The sequence below is a fragment of the Cervus canadensis genome, chromosome 5 (genome assembly GCF_019320065.1).
Source record: "Cervus canadensis isolate Bull #8, Minnesota chromosome 5, ASM1932006v1, whole genome shotgun sequence".
In the NCBI taxonomy this organism is placed as follows: Eukaryota; Metazoa; Chordata; class Mammalia; order Artiodactyla; family Cervidae; genus Cervus; species Cervus canadensis.
The window spans coordinates 3559633-3577175 of NC_057390.1; the positions used below are offsets into that span (position 1 = coordinate 3559633).

General features: G+C 50.7%; 1 protein-coding gene across 6 annotated transcripts in view; it reads left to right on the plus strand.

Annotated features, from left to right (window-relative positions):
- The window catches only part of CNGA3 (cyclic nucleotide gated channel subunit alpha 3), a 37601-nt gene extending 21053 nt beyond the window's left edge, over positions 1-16548 (plus strand). For 2 of the 6 annotated variants that reach the window (XM_043467864.1, XM_043467865.1), the window contains 7 exons: positions 1803-1916; positions 4169-4348; positions 7538-7591; positions 10448-10513; positions 11796-11903; positions 13067-13173; positions 14751-16548. In XM_043467864.1, coding sequence (XP_043323799.1) covers positions 1803-1916; positions 4169-4348; positions 7538-7591; positions 10448-10513; positions 11796-11903; positions 13067-13173; positions 14751-16141 — 2020 coding nt within the window. In that variant the 3' untranslated portion in view covers positions 16142-16548. The remainder of the gene's footprint in view (positions 1-1802; positions 1917-4168; positions 4349-7537; positions 7592-10447; positions 10514-11795; positions 11904-13066; positions 13174-14750) is intronic. The other 4 variants (XM_043467866.1, XM_043467868.1, XM_043467867.1 and 1 more) reach the window with 4 other exon arrangements.
- The last annotated feature ends 995 nt before the right edge of the window (positions 16549-17543 follow it).

The following is a 17543-nucleotide window of genomic DNA, read 5'->3' on the forward strand; positions in this document are numbered from 1 at the left end:
TTCCCAGCGTCACGGTCTTTTCCAATGAGTCAATTTTTCACATCAAGTCGAGAAAGTATTGGAGTTTCAGCTTCAGCATCAGTCCTTCCAATGAATATTCAGGACTGATTTCCTTTAGGATGGACTGGTTTGATCTCCTTGCAGTCTAAGGGACTCTGAAGAGTCTTCTCCAACACCACATTTTGAAAGCATCAGCTCTTCGGTGCTCAACTTTCTTTATAGTCCAACTCTCACATCCATACATGACTACTGGAAAAACCCTAGCTTTGACTAGATGGACCTTTGTTGGCAAAGTAATGTCTCTGCTTTTTAATATGCTGTCTAGGTTGGTCATAGCTTTTCCTCCAAGGAGCAAGCATCTTTTAATTTCATAGCTTCAGTCACCATCTGCCTCAGCCATGTCCTATTCAACTTTTGCTTTAATTAGAAAATACAGAAGGCAGATTCATGAGAGGGTGACAGCAGGCTTTGAAATGGGATGGAATGGCATTCAAATCTCAGTTTTGCCATTTGGCTATGTGACCTTGGGAAAGTTATTTAATCTCCCTGAACCTCAGTTTCATCTCTTATAACGTTGTTATATGATTTAGTGATAAAATGCATGTGGCTGACGTACAGTAAGCAGTCAATAAATGGCAGATACTTTATGTATCACCCTGTGTGTTTTCAGCAAAAAAAAAGAAAAAATGCATCCTCAATATGGGGAAGCTGAGGGAGAGAAGAACCTGCTGGCTGTCAGGGCTGAGCAGAGACTGCCTGGAGGAGCCACGGTGTGGTAGTGAGCTCCCCCTGTGCTGGAGACAGCAGGGCTGTTGCAGAAAGGAAGAGGCAGCAGCTTGGCGGCTGGGTTGTGGGATTCTGACTTCTGATCACTCAGTGGGGAGACCCAGAGCCTGTACCCTGACAGTAATTCTTGCTTACTTCTTCAACCGTGCTGCCACCTTGTTAAGAAGGCTGATTAGGTTGGAATAGGTCATGTGATTGAATTAATTTGTCTTGCTTGGGCTCTTTAAGACTCGAAGGATGAAGTGCAAATCCTTAGAGGCCACTGCCTGGATGGCTTTTAATCAGGCTGATCAGACTTCAGCCCCAGGAAGTTTTAAAGGGAAAGAAAGGAAAACAGGCCCCAACAGAGAGATCTTATTCCAGGAAATTCAACAAACACCAGACTCTGCTGATGCTCAGACTTTTTGCCCTGAATTGCATAAGGGAAGGTCCTCCCCCCCTACCTTGGCAGAAGGGCACAGCAGAAGTGGACTTTCATTGAAAGCACTATACAAATATGAAGCCAATTCATTCAATATTTCAGGACCCTCCTCTTAACCAGTGGTTTCCTGCAGCACATACACACAGGGACAGAGGGCAAGGGAAGACCTCTTGAAGGAGGCAGCCCTTGATCTGGCTTTAGAAGATAGGGTTTCAGCATGCAGAGATGTGTGTGAATGAAAATCCTTGTTCTGGAATCCTCATGTGGAAACAACTGCTCTGGCTCCAGAGGCAGGCATGGTACCTCCCCCACCCCAAAGCCCTGCCCTCAGTGCTCTAATAAGGACCATTTACTGCTGGCTTGCCCCTTTCACCTAAGCTATGGGCAGTGGCCTCCTTGCCATAAAGGAAAGGTCACATTATCCTAAAAGTCAGAATTTGCTGGAGCGTAAACTGACGTGTAGAGCCCTGGGGTGAGGATCTCTGACAGCAGCGTTCCTCTTTAAGCAGAGCATCTGGCCATCTCAGTCCTCATCATGTCCAAGAGGTGGATGAGCTGGAAATCAATTTCGCTTGCTGCATATTTGATTTCCTAGGACCCACTTGCCATGCGAGGAGACATCATCAGAACTGCAGGAAGGCATTGCCATGGAGACTAGAGGACTGGCTGAATCCAGGCAAAGCTCCTTCACCAGCCAGGGTCCCACCAGGTAACTGACCGGTCTTGGCCCTCAGCTTGGGAAAGGGGAGACAGAGGCAGAAAGAGGATAAGTCTTAGGAGGAAATGGTGCATGAGGGTGGGGTTGCAGATTTGGAGAAGAAAGGGGCAGGAGAGGCAGAGTCAGAAATCTATCAGGGAGTAATTTCCTCTTGGGTCAGGTGTTCTGAGCTCAGAAAAATCTAAGAAAAACTGCCTTTATCTGAAATTGCTCTCATAAAAAGTGATATCGAGGTACTTGTTCAATTCTGAAAGAATTCAGAAAAAAAAAAAAAAAGGACACCAACCAGAGAAGTTTCAGAAAAGAATTCAGAAAAGAGACTAGCCAGCCAGGGGAGGCTATAGGGTGGACCACAGTGGCAGGCAGATGGCAATGGCGGCTCTGTCTGAAATAGCCCCTGGCAGGTCCTCAGTCCTAAGTGCCTAGACTTCATAGCTCACATCCTTGCAAAAGCATTTGAAAGATTAACTCGGCTCTGAGCTCTGTCTCCATTCTGATGACATCTGTTCTCCAGCTTCAATAGCTGTACCACCTGGAGGACGTCATTTCACCTTTCAAATCTAGTCTGAAGATGCATCTAGTAACATGAGGGCTGCAGCAGAGCCCACACTGGACAGTCAGCAAATGTTGGGCTCATGATTTCCTTCCACTGAGTTGTTTTTTTTTTTTCATCCAAAGCCAGAGTTTCATACAGTAGTGTATTCTACAGTTTCTGCTTAAAAGTACTTCAAAAAAATTAATTTATCTAGTTATTCTTCATGTTTTTCATGGTGGAGGATTATTTATTTCACTAGCTCCTTGTAGCTGGGCACTTAAGTGATTTGCAGTGGTTTTTTTTCATCTTACTAATAAAATGCTCTCTTGAGGCCTGTTGATTATAAGGAAGGGAACACCTTCAACCAGTTCAAATGGAAAGGGGAAGGCTAGAGCAAGGCTAGTATAACCTAAGATCCAGGCCACCTCGTGGAAATGGAGACAGTGGGGCTGATGAGGGGCCCTGGGGAGGCAGCCGCCTTCCCTGTCTCATTTCTCTAGCAGCATTTCATGATCCGTGTGCTGCCTGCCTCTTCCACTTCTGGCTTTCTCTGCCCTCACCTCAGTGGGTACAGGCTGAAAACGCCATACGATCCTGAGTTGTAACACCCAACCCCATCTTGAAGTGGTTTTTAGTTCAGAGGCTTGAGTGACTAAGTCTCTGTGGGTCAGTCATCCGTTGCCCATCCCTGAGCCTGTCGGCCAAAGCTGGAGCTCCAGGGAGCATGGCCTCTGTTCCACCCCTCAACAGAGGGAAGACCTGAGTGGGCGGAGTGTCAGAGCAGAGAGGTTGGGCTGGGCAGGCATCTTGACATTCATCTGCAGCAGCAGCTATAAGCCTCTCTGTTCTGTTTGTGGGATATTCCTTTGCTGCATCTATTTTTAGGCCATGGTCACAAGTGTGTGATGGGGATCAAGGTGTGTGACAATTCATGACCCATACCAGGTTGCTCAGAGCAGATTTGGGGTACCGTGGGTGCCAAGTCAGGGAAGCCAGACACCAAGAAACAGAGTTGAGTCTCTCGGCCCAAACTCCCCCCAACCCCCGCACCTCCTCCAAATGCCCCCCGCCACTGCTGAGACTCAGGAGGTGGGGCTAGGGAAGGTTTTACAGGAAAGCTGGAGCTGAGATGAGCTCTAGGCATGTGGGCGGCCTGGGTTCAGGTGCTTGAGGCCTGGACCGGGTCTGCTCCAAGACAGAGGTCAGTGCACATTGCAAAGGGACTTCTCCACAGGCCAGGAGAGAAAATAAGAGTTTGTATGAAAAGCAATTCATAGGACAAGGGTTGGGGAAAGAACCTAGGTTGTATCTGGGTGCTTGCTCCATTAAACTTGTTCTGAATTTTATTCCTATTTGGAAATTGTATTTTTTACTGTTCCTCTACTTACCAGTCATAACAAAGAGCTCTACATGGGGCAAAAGGAAAAATGAGCCAAAAAACTTGCTAAGGCCCCACTGGAAGGATCATGCCTTTGATGGAGTCTAGGCGTTAAAGTGACAAAGCCAAAATGAAAATAGTGTCCCTTCTGGAGGAAGCTCCATCCCAGGTGGCAGAGGAGGGAGGAAGAAGCAGTTCTGGGGAACGGGGGCGGGGGTGGGGTCAAACCTGAGCCTGCCGCCTGCCGGGATCACTTCCCCTGCCCTCACCCTCTGGGAGGGGGCTTCCGCGTCCTTCCACTCCGCCCTGGTTGCCCATCTGTCCTTCCAGGTTGTCACGCCTCATCATCTTGCTCCGTGCCTGGACCCCCAGGCACTTACACCAGGAAGACCAGAGGCCCAACTCCTTCCTGGAGCATTTCCGCGGAGCCGAGCTCAAAGAGGTGTCCAGCCGAGAAAGCCATGTCCAGTTCAACGTGGGCAGCCAGGAGCCTCCAGACAGAGGGAGAAGGTAAGGGAGACGGGGCCACCTGTACCAGATGGGACTGGAAGCACTTGCTGCTCGTTTGGTCCAGTGTGGATTCACCCAGCATATGGCCTGGAACATCGGTGCCCAGGTATTCCCCAAGAAAGGGTCTGTTCTGGGGTACACTGCATGCTCTAAGCGTCTCCGTCAGACTTCAAGAAGCCCTGCAGGAGATGAAACCTTTTAACCTGAGGCCCCAGACTCAACTGAGCTCTGATCCTGTCCTCCCCAGAGCCCCCAGCTCCCCCCGGTGATGGTGCTTTCAGAATCACACCTCCAGGACGTTGGCCTCACCAATCTCTCCATCAAAGGACCCTCATCCTACACTGCACTGTGACCTGTCTTGCTAGAAAACTGAGGCTTTTGTACCACCAGCCTCGGGGAGTACCTATGTGGTACCCACAATTTTATGGATGGGTATAGGTGCATTCTTCTGGGAAGAAAGATCTGAAGGTTGGTTAGAACTTTCAAGGGGAACCTTCCAACCCCAGGTTAGGTTGGGAACAATGAGGGGACAATAGGTGGGTCTAGGGGGGAAGGGGAGAGTGTTTGCTTTTCATTAGGAGAAGGGTCTGCAGAACAAGGGCTCTGCGCACCTTGCCTGGCCCCCTACCCAGCGGGGAGCTGTGGCTGGTGCTGTGGGGTGCAGGCATGCAGAGAAATTTGCAGGGGCTAGACTGATATGCCCTGCTGCCCCTCCCCACACAGAGCTGCTGTCTCCCCTCCGCCTCCCCTCTAGTGCTCTTGAGAAGCACCCAGCTTCTGGTCAGTGGGAGACCGCTGAGCCACCACGGGTTGAATCAGTTGTCGCTCAACAGCAGAAGGTCTCTTTAGGACCCCATGGCAGCAGGAGAGGTGAGCCTTCGGGGGAAGCAGACCTCCTCTCAGCCTCACAAACAGGAGGACACTTGCTCAGAACCTGCTTTAAGGGGAAGGGGGGCTTGAACAAGATCTTTATTCTGAATTCTCTAGGTCATGCCAAGAGTTAAAAGACATAAAAAGAAGGGTGAAAAAGAAGCATGGTTGTTGCAGAACCGACAGTCCCTATGTAATTTGACTGAGAAAATGCTCTTTTTGCATCAAAGGAACAGAAGGGCTCAGATGTGGCACCTCAAACAGGCAGAGAAAGCCCCTGGGGAGTGAAGGCTCTGAAGCTTTAGGGAAAACAGGATGGATCTTCTCGGAGCTTCAGTTTTATTTCCAGATTTGGGAGGGGGAGGGATATTTTTATTATAGGTTATGCATTACATTGTGAAATGTGCAAGATGTACAAGCTTGCTTAAGATAAAATATGAGAGTTCAAAGAAATGTCTTGCTAGTGACATTAGGAGGCCTGCGTTAGTCTTCCCTGCTGAAAAGGCATGAGAGTTGCTGGCTGAGAGGCAGAGGTCCAGTGGAGCAGCATTTTTGGGCTGCTGTTTCACACGAGTTTGGACAACAAACCCTTGGTCTCCTGGGCTGTGAGAAGGGTGCTGTGGAGGGCCTGAGCACGGGACATGCGCAGGGCCATTCCAGGTTCCCAGAGCTGAGCATCCCTGTGAGGGAGCTCTAGGACCACAAGGCGCACGTGCCGGTCACTGCTGGGCCAGAGGGACAGGAGGGATGGAGGCTCAGGAAGAGGGGAACGCGGGGAGGCGGGGTAGGGCAGCGGTGGTGTGTGGCGGGGGTGGGGTGCAGGAAGCAGAGAAGGGGTAGGGAGGGCAGGAGGTCTGTTAGCAAGTCCACAAACTGCTTCAGTTCCTTTTGGGCAAGCAAAGACTTCCTTGGCTTAACTGATCAAGCTGTCTTCTCTGCAACTTGAGATTCATGGAGCCGAACTCTAGACTGTCCATTTCCCTGTGTGACCAGATAAGTGGAGGGTTGACCTAGGACCCCATCGGGGCCAGGCCCCAACTTGCCACCAATGCATGGTTAACTCACTGGAAGGTTCAGGGTGAGCAGGTGAATGCGATGGTGCAGGATGGGAGCAGAGTAATCAGGGAGGCTTCCTGGTGGAAGAAGACCTTGAATTTTCAAGGCCAAATCCCATTAGCAAAGCAAAATGTATGCAGAAATGGGTCTTAGTTCTCCTACGGGTTTGGCCCAGTGAGATTATGGGCACAGGGGTGTGGCAATCACATACCACTGCACCCCAGAAACTGAAACTTTCCTTTGTAATAGCACAGTTTTGATTCCTCAGGGGATTTTCAGATGATCTAAATTAATCCTGAAAAAAGCGATTAGAGCCACATTCTGAATGGAAGGAGGGAGGCATGGGCAGGGCATGCAGAAGTACCAAAAAGGTATTTGACTAGATGTTCGACATCAGAGGAGAGGTGCTTTGAGAGTCAGTCTGGAGTGTCTCAGCCACTGGCTTTGGCCCCCAGACCTCCTGTCCTGCGACTGGTCTGCAGTGACCACAGATAGGCAAGCCTCCCCCCAGCCCTGTGATTCAGGCTGGCTTTCTTAAACCAGCTGTCACACATGTGAACTGGCAGTTGAGCTCATGAGGATCACGCCTTTTCCTAAAGAACATCATCAAGCACTGCCCAGTCCAGCTTCAAATAAACATCGCTGGGTGCAAACCACCTTCTACAAGATTCTCACATAGATCCGGGTAGTGGGCCCTGAAGTTTTAGGGCGAATGCTGGGGACCAGGCTGGGGAGGATGGGCTGAGCCCTGGGGTAGCTCTGCCCTGTCTATTCTTTGCCCTAAGAATGGGAAGCAACGCCTGTGATGGGGCGTCTGAGGGAGGGGCCCTGTGAGAACCTCGTCCCTGCCGCTAACTCTGTCCACCTTGGTCCACGGCACTCAGCCTGTTCACCCAGAAGCATCCTAGGCAGGCACCATGCTGGGCCGTCTCTGTGCCCTCCATAGCGTCTGGTGAACTGCCTGGCACGTCTGAAACGTCAGAGGAATTGAGGCCAGGGTGCTGGATGGGACTCAAAGAGGTACCCCTCATTTATTCAGAATCCTCACATTACCCACGTGTTCATCCTCTGCTCTACTCCAAGGCGTTCACCAGCACAAACTGGTCACACCCACAAAGTTTGTCCCCAACAGTAACAACTCCCTGTGTTCAAACTGCGCGGAAAGGCCCAGGAGACAGGGGATGGGAGTCCCAGAATAACTGACTGAGGGCAAGGGGTCCCCGGCAAGTGGGCCGAGTTCAGATTCTCTTTGCCTCCCCGCAGTGACTGGCCCCTGGCCAGGAACAACACCAACACCTGCAACAACTCAGAGAAGGAGTGAGTACCTCTGCCGCTTCCCCTCCCCACCTCCTGCAGACACCCAGCCGTGTCTCCCTCCTTAGTCCCGCTGCTTCTGCCACACCCGCCAGACCGTGCTAGAACCCTGCTCCTGGCACTGGAAGCCCATCCCCGTGGACACACGTGGGGAGGGACCTATTCTGTGTGACTTCCTTGGGCAGGTCCTCTTTTCTCTGTGTGTCTTGCATTGTTCTATTCATAAAGAGAAGGAGCTGGATGGGTAAACATTTTCAGTGCCAGCACCCTCTGTTGCTATGTATCTGAAGGTGCAAAGCTGGGGTCCATTTACTGAGCAGTGGATCTTCTCCTTCATGATAAGAATGTGCTTTTCATTCTACGTCCTCAAGCTCCTGTGTGCCAGGGGAATGCTCTTGTCTTAAGGCTAATTTGGGCCTCTTTGGAAGACATGATCAGGATTTAATCAGTGGAAAGAGGAAATTTAAATATTTCCAGAGAACAACCTCTTGAAACACTGGCCCACTGCAATTGCTTCCTATCACCTGATGCTGAGCTGGCAGAGAAGTTTGATGAGTGATTCTGGCAATGCCATCCAAAAACCTTTGGGCTTTTGGGAGTGTGTATGTGCGTGACTGTTTACATGTGTGAACACATGTGCTTGTGTGCCCCGTTCTCCAACCCTCCTTTATGGAACACCCCGGGGATAGGTAGGGAAAGGGGGGGGAGGTCTCAGTTGGAGCCTAGGAGGACCATATCAGCAAGAAATGCCAATTTCTTGACCTCCAGTTGACAGAGAGCTATGCCAAGGCTTTTTCTTGTTATTTCCCTTTGTTCTGATAGAATTTTTGTTTCTGTTTCCCTCCGTGAACATTAGTTGCACTGGGGGTTTTTTTGTTGTTGTTGTTGTCTTTTAAATTTATTTTTTTAATTGAAATAAGTTTACAATGTTGTTTTAATTCTGGTATACAGCAAAGTGATTCAGTTTTATATATTTATATATTCTTTTTCAGACTCCTTTCCGTTGTGGTTTATCACAGGATATTGAGTATAGGTTCCTGTTCTATGCAGTAGAACCTTGTTCTTTATCCATGCTATATATATTATAGTTTGCATCTGTTAATCCCAAACTCTTAATCCATTTCTTCCCTGAAGTGAAAAAGAGAAGGGCTTCCCAGGTGGCTCAGACAGTAGTAATGCCTACAATGCAAGAAATCCAGGTTCAGTCCCTGGGTCGGGAAGATCCCCTGGAGAAGGGAATGGCAACCCACTTCAGCATCCTTGCCTGGAGAATTCCCATGGATGGAGGAGCCTGGTGGGCTGCAGTCTATGGGGTCACGAAGAGTTGACCTAATCTCAAACTCCTAATCCATTCCTCGCCCTCAGTTGCATTTTGTTTACATAAAGTGGGACATCAAATCCAGAGACCCAAATGTCAGAAAAACGAAATGACTTAATCTGCAAAATGATAGCTGTTTCGAAATGTGCTTGATGTCAAGGCAAACCTGACATCAAACACCCTTGAAAGTCCTGCAGTTGAGTAAAGACTCAGGACACCCGACTGGGCGGAGGTCCTGTGGGTGGGTCTCCAGGCTTCTCTGACCTGGGTCTAGGATGTGGGCAAGGATGGGGACGGATGCTGTTGACTGCATCAGGCACTGATAAATCTTTTCAGATGGGCTCATACCATGGGTCCAAGGACCAAAGGACAAAACTGAGAACTGTTCCCAAATGGGGCCACCTGGGTACAAAGATGCAGAAGCAATTCTTATGGGCACCTTCCCCCACTCTTCCACCACATTTATGGCATTTTCGCTTAGTCCATGGGTTCTGAAAATTTCTTTCTCCTGATCAAATTGTTCTCAAAGCCACCATCTATTAGTAGCTCTGTGCAGGTCCCCTGGGTCAGTGCTGGGTGCATTCTGGGACACAGCTGGATGGCACCGGGTCTTCCCTAGGCCTCAGCATTTTGGCAGCCAGAGGAAAGGCCAAAGCTTGTAACCCAGGCCGCGAATCCTGAACAAGGGTGGCAGAGCCTGGTGTAATTAAACTCCCAGCAGGGCTGTGTGCCCCATGAGCTTGTGGGCAGCGCCCTCTGCTGGTGTCTTGGCATTAAGCCTTCAGCTGCTGAAAGACCAGTGGATTCAAGAGACCAGAGGATGGGGTGACTGTCCTTGCGCTTCTCATTTACCAATTATAACTTTTTGCTTCTACTCAACTTATTAATATGCTCATTGTCAAAAACTTGGGAAACAGAAAAGCACCCATGAGCACACACCCACAAAAGTATACTCTACGTTAATAATCGAACCCCATTATCAGAGAAACCCCTCTTCACATATCAGCAAATATACCTCCAAGTTTTCTCCAGGTCTATGTATTGAGAATATAGATGGGTAGATAAGTAGATACATACATACGTACATACATACAGACATGCTAAGTCGCTTCAGTCATGTCTGACTCTTTGTGACCCCATGGACTGGCTCTCTGATTCCCCAGGCAAGAATATTGGCGTGAATTGCCTTTTCCTTCCCCAGGAGATCTTCCTGAACCAGGGATCAAACCCACGTCTCTTATAAATCCTGCATTGGCAGGCAGTTTCTTTACCGCTAGCACCACATACATGCAATATGTTTAAGAGCATTTGTACCCCAGCTCAGCTACCTGAGAGCTTTGTGACCTTGGGCAAGTTACCTGAGCTCTCTGCGCACCAGCTTCCTGACATTATTATTGTTATTATTGAAATGAGCAACCTCGCTTCACCCCAGTGTGCTGGAAAGATGAGTTTCCTGCACCACACCCCTTCCTTTGGTCACTGTGGCCTGCCCGCTCCCCGTGGTATACGAAAATTGCTAAGTGTCACCCTGTGTCATCCAGTGAGAAGGCAAACAAGGAGGAGAAAGAGAAAAAGGAAGAGAAAAAGGAAAATCCCAAGAAAGAGGAGTAAGTACTAAGAGAAACTGCCCCCAAAGAGGGGAAGTTCTGGGGTCACAGCACGCCTGGTCCCTCTCCGGGGAAGAGGGAGAGGCTGACCCGTGGGGCCTTGGGGTCAGCCCTGGAGAGGGGGCTGCTTAGGGCTATGGAAAAGGACTTGGTCTCAGGCAGGGATCAGGCCTGCTGAGCTCATGTGAGGGTCTCCTTCTGCAGGGAAAGTCGGGGACCTCAGAGTGGGGCTTGTAGGTAGGCGGGGTGATCTGCAGCCCCAGGTGAGCAGTTGGGGGCTTCCCTGGGAGCCTGCCCTCTCCCGGGGCGTTCTGTTTGCCCATCAGGCGTCATCTTCATGCTTGGGGTGTGTGGAGCCTCTCTCCCGGGCACTAGAAAATACCATGTCCACAAACTGTAGTTCGAACCCAGTGATGATGAGTGTTGGTGGTTGGGAACGCCCACAGCCCTGTCAGTGAGAAACTGATCTTGCATTTGCTCAGTTGAGGTGAAAGCAGAAAGGCAACCCAGGGTGTCCTCTGGGGCGCAGGAGCGGCTCCGCAGGCCCAGTGGGCATGGTGGGGAGTTGGCGTCGAGGAGGAGGCAGGTGGACCCAAAGGAAAGATCTCCAGTACCACCTGTAAATTCTAACCCTCCGAAAATCCTGAAATTGAAAGCAGAAAGCACCCTAAGCTATTTCTTCCTCTCAGTCTTGGGCTGACGTAACTGCAGTGATTCCCAGGCTGGTGGTTTTCGGTGGGAGGCAGGACCCCAGTGCTCGGAAGTGAGGCTTTAGAACATCTGCACAAATGCAGTTAGTGAGGTGGACAGAGCACCTTCCTGAAGGGGAGCCCCGGGATCCCAAGGTCAGTCCAGAGAGGAGCTGCCTCAGAACTGCCTGGGGCGATGGTCAAATGCACATTTCCAGACCCCAGCCCTGGAGGGGGTCTGGGCGGGCCTGGGAAGCTGCATTTTCCCAAAGCTTCCCTGAAGTGGTTCCAACATCACGGTGCTCCACCTTGCTCCCTGGCACCCTGGAGAGCCTGGATGATACCACAGGGCACATGGGAATGTCATCACCATGGTTTTAGAGTTACCGTGGCTTCCTGGGGCTGGCAGAGAAGGCCCTCTACAGGGACACCCACATGACCCCCGCTGAGATTGACAGCACCCTATCTGGGAAGTCATCTCTTCTGCTGCAGCCCACAGCTGCCCTGGGGTCTGTAAGCTGGACCGGGTCTCTAAACCCCGCCAGAGCTTCCAGACTTCCAACACACTGTGCTGTTTGTGTGGGCGTTTCCAGGAAGAAGAAGGACGGCATTGTGGTGGATCCCTCCAGCAACATGTACTACCACTGGCTGACCGCCATCGCCGCGCCTGTCTTCTACAACTGGTGTCTGCTCGTGTGCAGGTAGCGGGGCGGGGCAGCTCGGGACAGAGCTCTGCGTCCCCGGGCGCTACCCTCCGGCTGCATGTGCCTCAGCTTCTCTGCCCACAGTCGCTCAGTGTCCAGCTCCCTGCGACCCCACGGACTGTGGTCCACCAGACTCATCTGTCCGTGGAATTCTCCACGAAAGATTACTGGAGTGGGTGGCCATGCCCTCCTCCAGGGCTCTGTCCATAAGGAAGGGCTAACAGAGGGAGCACCGGTGGGGACCTGTGTTTGAGATCAAAGCAAAGGTCCTGGCACCCTGGAGCCTTCCTAATTGAGTCGCAGGAGGAAGCTGCAAGAGCGAGATATTGCTCTCCTGAGGGGAAGTGGGAGGGCCGGGTCACTCCTGCGCTGACCTGCAGGGCGGGGGTGTAGGTAACAGGCAGTGTTCTCCGCTGGCTATGGGCTTTGGGCTTTCTTTTTTGTTTTCTATTAATTCTTATTGGCATATAGTATATTTATAATGTTGTATTAGTTTCAGGTGTTCAGCAAAGTGAGCCTGTTATATACATACATGTATCTACTGATTTTTAGTTTCTTTTCCTATGTAAGTCATATAGAGAGTTGCCTGAGCTATACTATAGGTCCTTATTAGTTGTCTTATTAGTTATTTTATATATAATAGTGTGTATATGTCAATCCCAGTCTGGACCAGCCTCCCCCACTGGGGGCAGACACCAGAGCGGGGCTTTGGGCTTTCTGAGCCGTTTGGGGTGCATGGTGAGCTCCTGTTTTGTGGGGGGCAGATGTGACTTGTTCCATTGTTAATCTCTAGAAGTTGTAGTATCTTTGTTGGCATTTGGCCCCAGAAAGGGCAAGTTCTCAGCCCCTTCATCTGACTCTACCACTGAGGCCTGGAAAAACTGCCCTCCCTCCAGTGTGGGGAAGGGGCCATCATATCACTTACTGTCAAGAGGCAACAGGGCCCACTCTTTGGGGTCAGTCTCAGCTCTTCTTAGGAGCTCTGTGACCTCGAGGCAGAAAAGCTTCTAGGAGCCCGGGTCCCTCATCGAGGCCGGGGTGAGGTGCTGGGGTACAGCCCAGCAGGCCGGGCTGTTGGGATGAACTGAGCCCCAGTTTGTAGCGCAGCGCTGCTGACCACCCCGGCCCTCCCCCACACTGCCCTTCTTGCACTTTTTTAGGGCCTGTTTCGATGAGCTTCAGTCCGAGCACCTGATGCTTTGGCTGGTCCTGGACTACTCGGCAGACATCCTCTATGGCCTGGATGTGCTGGTCCGAGCCCGGACAGGTGAGTGGGCCAGGGCCCAGGGTCGTAGATCCCACAGCATGCAGCAGTGGGGGGGCCTGGGGCCTGTGGGCAGGTTCAGGGAGATCCAGAACAGTAGCCCTTGGGGTCCCTCTTTTTGGACAGTCTGAAGAGCCAGGGCATGTTACCCATGGCTTTTAGAGTAGGTGTAATGTACAGAAAACCAAAATCTGAAACAGGGCCTAGGAGGGTGTGACTTCCTTCAGATTAAGACAGCCTGTGACCTGGGACCCTCTGCCAGAGCGCTTGTGCAGCAACAGAATACAAAGGATCTATAAGGAATGAAAAATAACTATCCCCATATGCAGACCACCTAAGCCATACCTCCAGCCCAACCCACAGATCCACCCCCACCCCCACCCCACTTAAGAAAGCAGCCCACCCGCAGGGAGCGAGCAAGGACACCTGTTACTCGTTTCACGGCCTAGGGCTGCTGCTGCGCGTCCCAGTAAAGCCTGGCTCGGATTCCTGGTCTGGTGTCTCACCAGTTTCTGTTGGTTAAAGAGCCCAAGGACCCCAGTCAGTAACAAGACCACGTCTAGCCGTGAGCCAGGCCTAAAGCCGCACCCATGCCTCAGTCTCCAAGCTGTGCATCCTTGAGGATCCTCTTTCTGATTTGCACAAAGACATCACATAAGCTGGCAGAGGCCCTGCTCGTCACTTCCAAGGTTTTGAAACTAAAAACTGTGCCGTGGTTGTGGATACAAACACCACCAGATCACAGCACAACCTTGGGCAGCTTTATAATACACAAAGCATTCCAAGCACGTCTTGTTTTCTTGTGAGAACTGCTGCAGGAGACCAGAAGCGCAGGCGGGATTGTCTCCATCTCACTGCTTGAGAAACCAGGGTCCAGAAGCGCTGAGTGACCGGCCTGTGGGGTCCTAACTCCCCGACCAGGGGTGGAACCCACATTGCCTGCATTGGAAGGTGAAGTCTTAACCACCAGGGAAGTCCCATGGGCAAGGTTTTAAAAAGACAGGTCATGCCCCATTAGTAACTGGCAAAGTCATTTTACGAGGCCATGACCAGTGTTTTTAAAGTTTTTGTTGTTATTTTCAAACATATACAAAACTGAGAGAGCACTATTATGAATCCCCATGTACCCTCATCCAGCTCCAACTATTATCAACACTTTGCTAATTTTGGTTCATTTATCCTCCCACACTCTGTTCTTGGACGGAGGTTTTTTAAAGTGAATCTCAGACAGTAACCATGTTAGCATGTAGCTTTAATAAGGACCCATTTTTAAAAATATAACTTCCATTTATCTCTTAAAATTTAACAATCTTTCTTCACTACTATCAAATACCCAATTCACATTCAAATTTACCTAACTGATCTGTATTTTTAATTGAATAAGATAGATTGGATGATCTGATAGAAAATACCAGAGCACGTTTCCTGTAATAACAGTGAGTATGGTTTTTGGAAATTTTTTCCATTATATATATATAATACCACATCTTGTGCAGTCACAAGGTAAAATATCTTTCTGTGGGCCATGATCATACACAGGCAGCCTCTTTGATGCCCACGTGATCGGTCTTCTTCCTCAGGCTTCCTGGAGCAAGGCCTGATGGTCACGGACACCAACCGGCTGTGGAAGCACTACACGAAGACCTTGCACTTCAAGCTGGACATGTTGTCCCTGGTCCCCACAGACCTGGCTTATTTCAAGCTGGGCATGAACTACCCAGAACTGAGGTTCAACCGCCTACTGAAGTTGCCCCGGCTCTTCGAATTCTTTGACCGCACAGAGACAAGGACCAACTACCCCAACGTGTTCAGGATTGGGAACCTGGTCTTGTACATCCTCATCATCATCCACTGGAACGCCTGCGTCTACTTTGCCATTTCCAAGCTCATTGGTTTCGGGACCGACTCCTGGGTCTACCCGAACATCTCAAACCCAGAGTACGGGCGCCTCTCCAGAAAATACATTTACAGTCTCTACTGGTCCACCTTGACCCTGACCACCATCGGGGAGACCCCACCCCCCGTAAAAGACGAGGAGTATCTCTTCGTGGTCATCGACTTCCTGGTGGGAGTCCTGATTTTTGCCACCATCGTGGGCAACGTGGGCTCCATGATCTCAAACATGAACGCTTCACGGGCTGAGTTCCAGGCCAAGATCGACTCCATCAAGCAGTATATGCAGTTCCGCAAGGTGACCAAGGACTTGGAGACACGGGTCATCCGCTGGTTCGACTACCTGTGGGCCAATAAGAAGACAGTGGATGAGAAGGAGGTGCTCAAGAGCCTCCCCGACAAGCTGAAGGCCGAGATCGCCATCAATGTGCACCTGGACACCCTGAGGAAGGTCCGAATCTTCCAGGACTGCGAGGCGGGGCTGCTGGTGGAGCTGGTGCTGAAGCTGCGTCCGGCGGTGTTCAGCCCTGGGGACTACATCTGCAAGAAGGGGGACATTGGGAGGGAGATGTACATCATCAAGGAGGGCAAGCTGGCTGTGGTGGCCGAGGACGGCATCACCCAGTTCGTGGTCCTCAGCGACGGGAGCTACTTTGGGGAGATCAGCATCCTGAACATCAAGGGGAGCAAGTCAGGGAACCGCCGGACGGCCAACATCAGGAGCATCGGCTACTCGGACCTGTTCTGCCTCTCCAAGGACGACCTGATGGAGGCACTCACCGAGTACCCCGAGGCCAAGAAGGCACTGGAGGAGAAGGGGCGGCAGATCCTCATGAAGGACAACCTGATTGACGAAGAGCTGGCCAAGGCTGGGGCAGACCCCAAGGACATCGAGGAGAAGGTGGTGCACCTCGAGGCCTCCCTGGACGCCCTGCAGACCAGGTTCGCGCGGCTCCTGGCCGAGTACAACGCCACCCAGATGAAGGTGAAACAGCGGCTCAGCCAGTTGGAAAACCAGGTGAAGACGGGCCTCCCGCCTGACAGGGATGCTCTGCAAACGGAGGCCAGTCAGCAGTGAAGACACAGGTGTCCGTCTCCTGCCTCCCCCGGTCACGGTCGGTGCGAGGCTGCACGGCACAGGGCCCGGCCAGGATTGAATTCCAGCTTTCCCTACCCTCTGTGAGCTGCGTGGCCTTGGGAGAGAGCCCTGATTTTCCTCATCTAGATAATGGGACTCTTTTTGTCTGTCCCAGTTAAGTGACAGGTTGCTGTGAGCTCCACAAGAAACGCTTCGTGAGGCAGGATTTTGTGAAGTATGAGATGTCTCCAGGCCAAGAGTATAAAAATGTGAGCACAGAAGTTTTTTTTTTTTTTAAATCCATGGAGAATATTTAGACTCCTGAACTTCATTTTTTGTAAGTGGGAGATTATTTCCTTACCCGCCCCTCCTGCCCCTCACTCCACCACTTCTGGATGAGGGAGAGGTAACAGAAGCTGAGAGTACACGTGGTAACTCACATTGGATACACGAGACAGCTTGGGCATATTTCTGTCTTGGGTATCTCCTCGTGCGCTCTTTGATGCTGTGACAGGCACAAAGAATGAAGCCAGGTCATCCCAGCTGAGGCCATTTCAAGTCTGAGAAGCAAATCCAGGTGCCCTGCCATCAACTCCTGTGAAACCAGAATCTGTTTCACGGCAAAGAGCATCTCCATTAGGGAAAGGGACATCTCCTAACTCCCCAACAGGCTTCAAAGACAGCCTCTGTCCCAGTCCCTGAGTTAGGGCCCTGGGGCAGCCTGTTCTGGCCTGAAGGGGAGAGTCGTGTTGAGGGGAAAGTTTCCCAGGTTGGAGGTCGGAATGGGGTCCTAAGGCAAACAAGCTGACCACTAGGACTTTCAAGAGGCAAGACCCTTAGGCCATGTCTTTGCAGACTGTCCCTGCACCCTGGAACAGGAAGCCTCACTCTCCCTTGGAATTATATCCTGAGGCAAAGCTCTTAGACAAAAATGTGCAGAGTGTCGACCTGGCTCTTTTTGTTTAATCCAGTATATAATATTACATTAAGATTTTAGAAGGTATCTATAGATTTGGGTTCTATGACTGTGAATTACTACCTTAATGGTCCATCCTCTGCTTCATACACATTGTAAATTACCCAAAGACAAGTCAGTCTCCTGATGCAGAGAAGCCATATATGCAGGTTTTCCTGCTCCTCTCTCTGAACTCGTTTCCCCTTCTTCCGTCCTTCCTTCCTCCCTTCTCTTCTCTTCCTCCTCTTCCTCTTTCTTCCTGTCCTCTTTTCTTCTCAGACAAGATGCCCCGTGTCCTTGGGAAACCTTGAAGTCTCTGCGGTCTAAGTTATAATCCACATGCTACATAACTGGCCCTAAAGTAGTTCATACAGAAGCTGCTGCCTTTTCAAGTATGCATTTTGGATTTAGATGGGTCTGTTCTGGTTTCTACTATGGATCATTTGA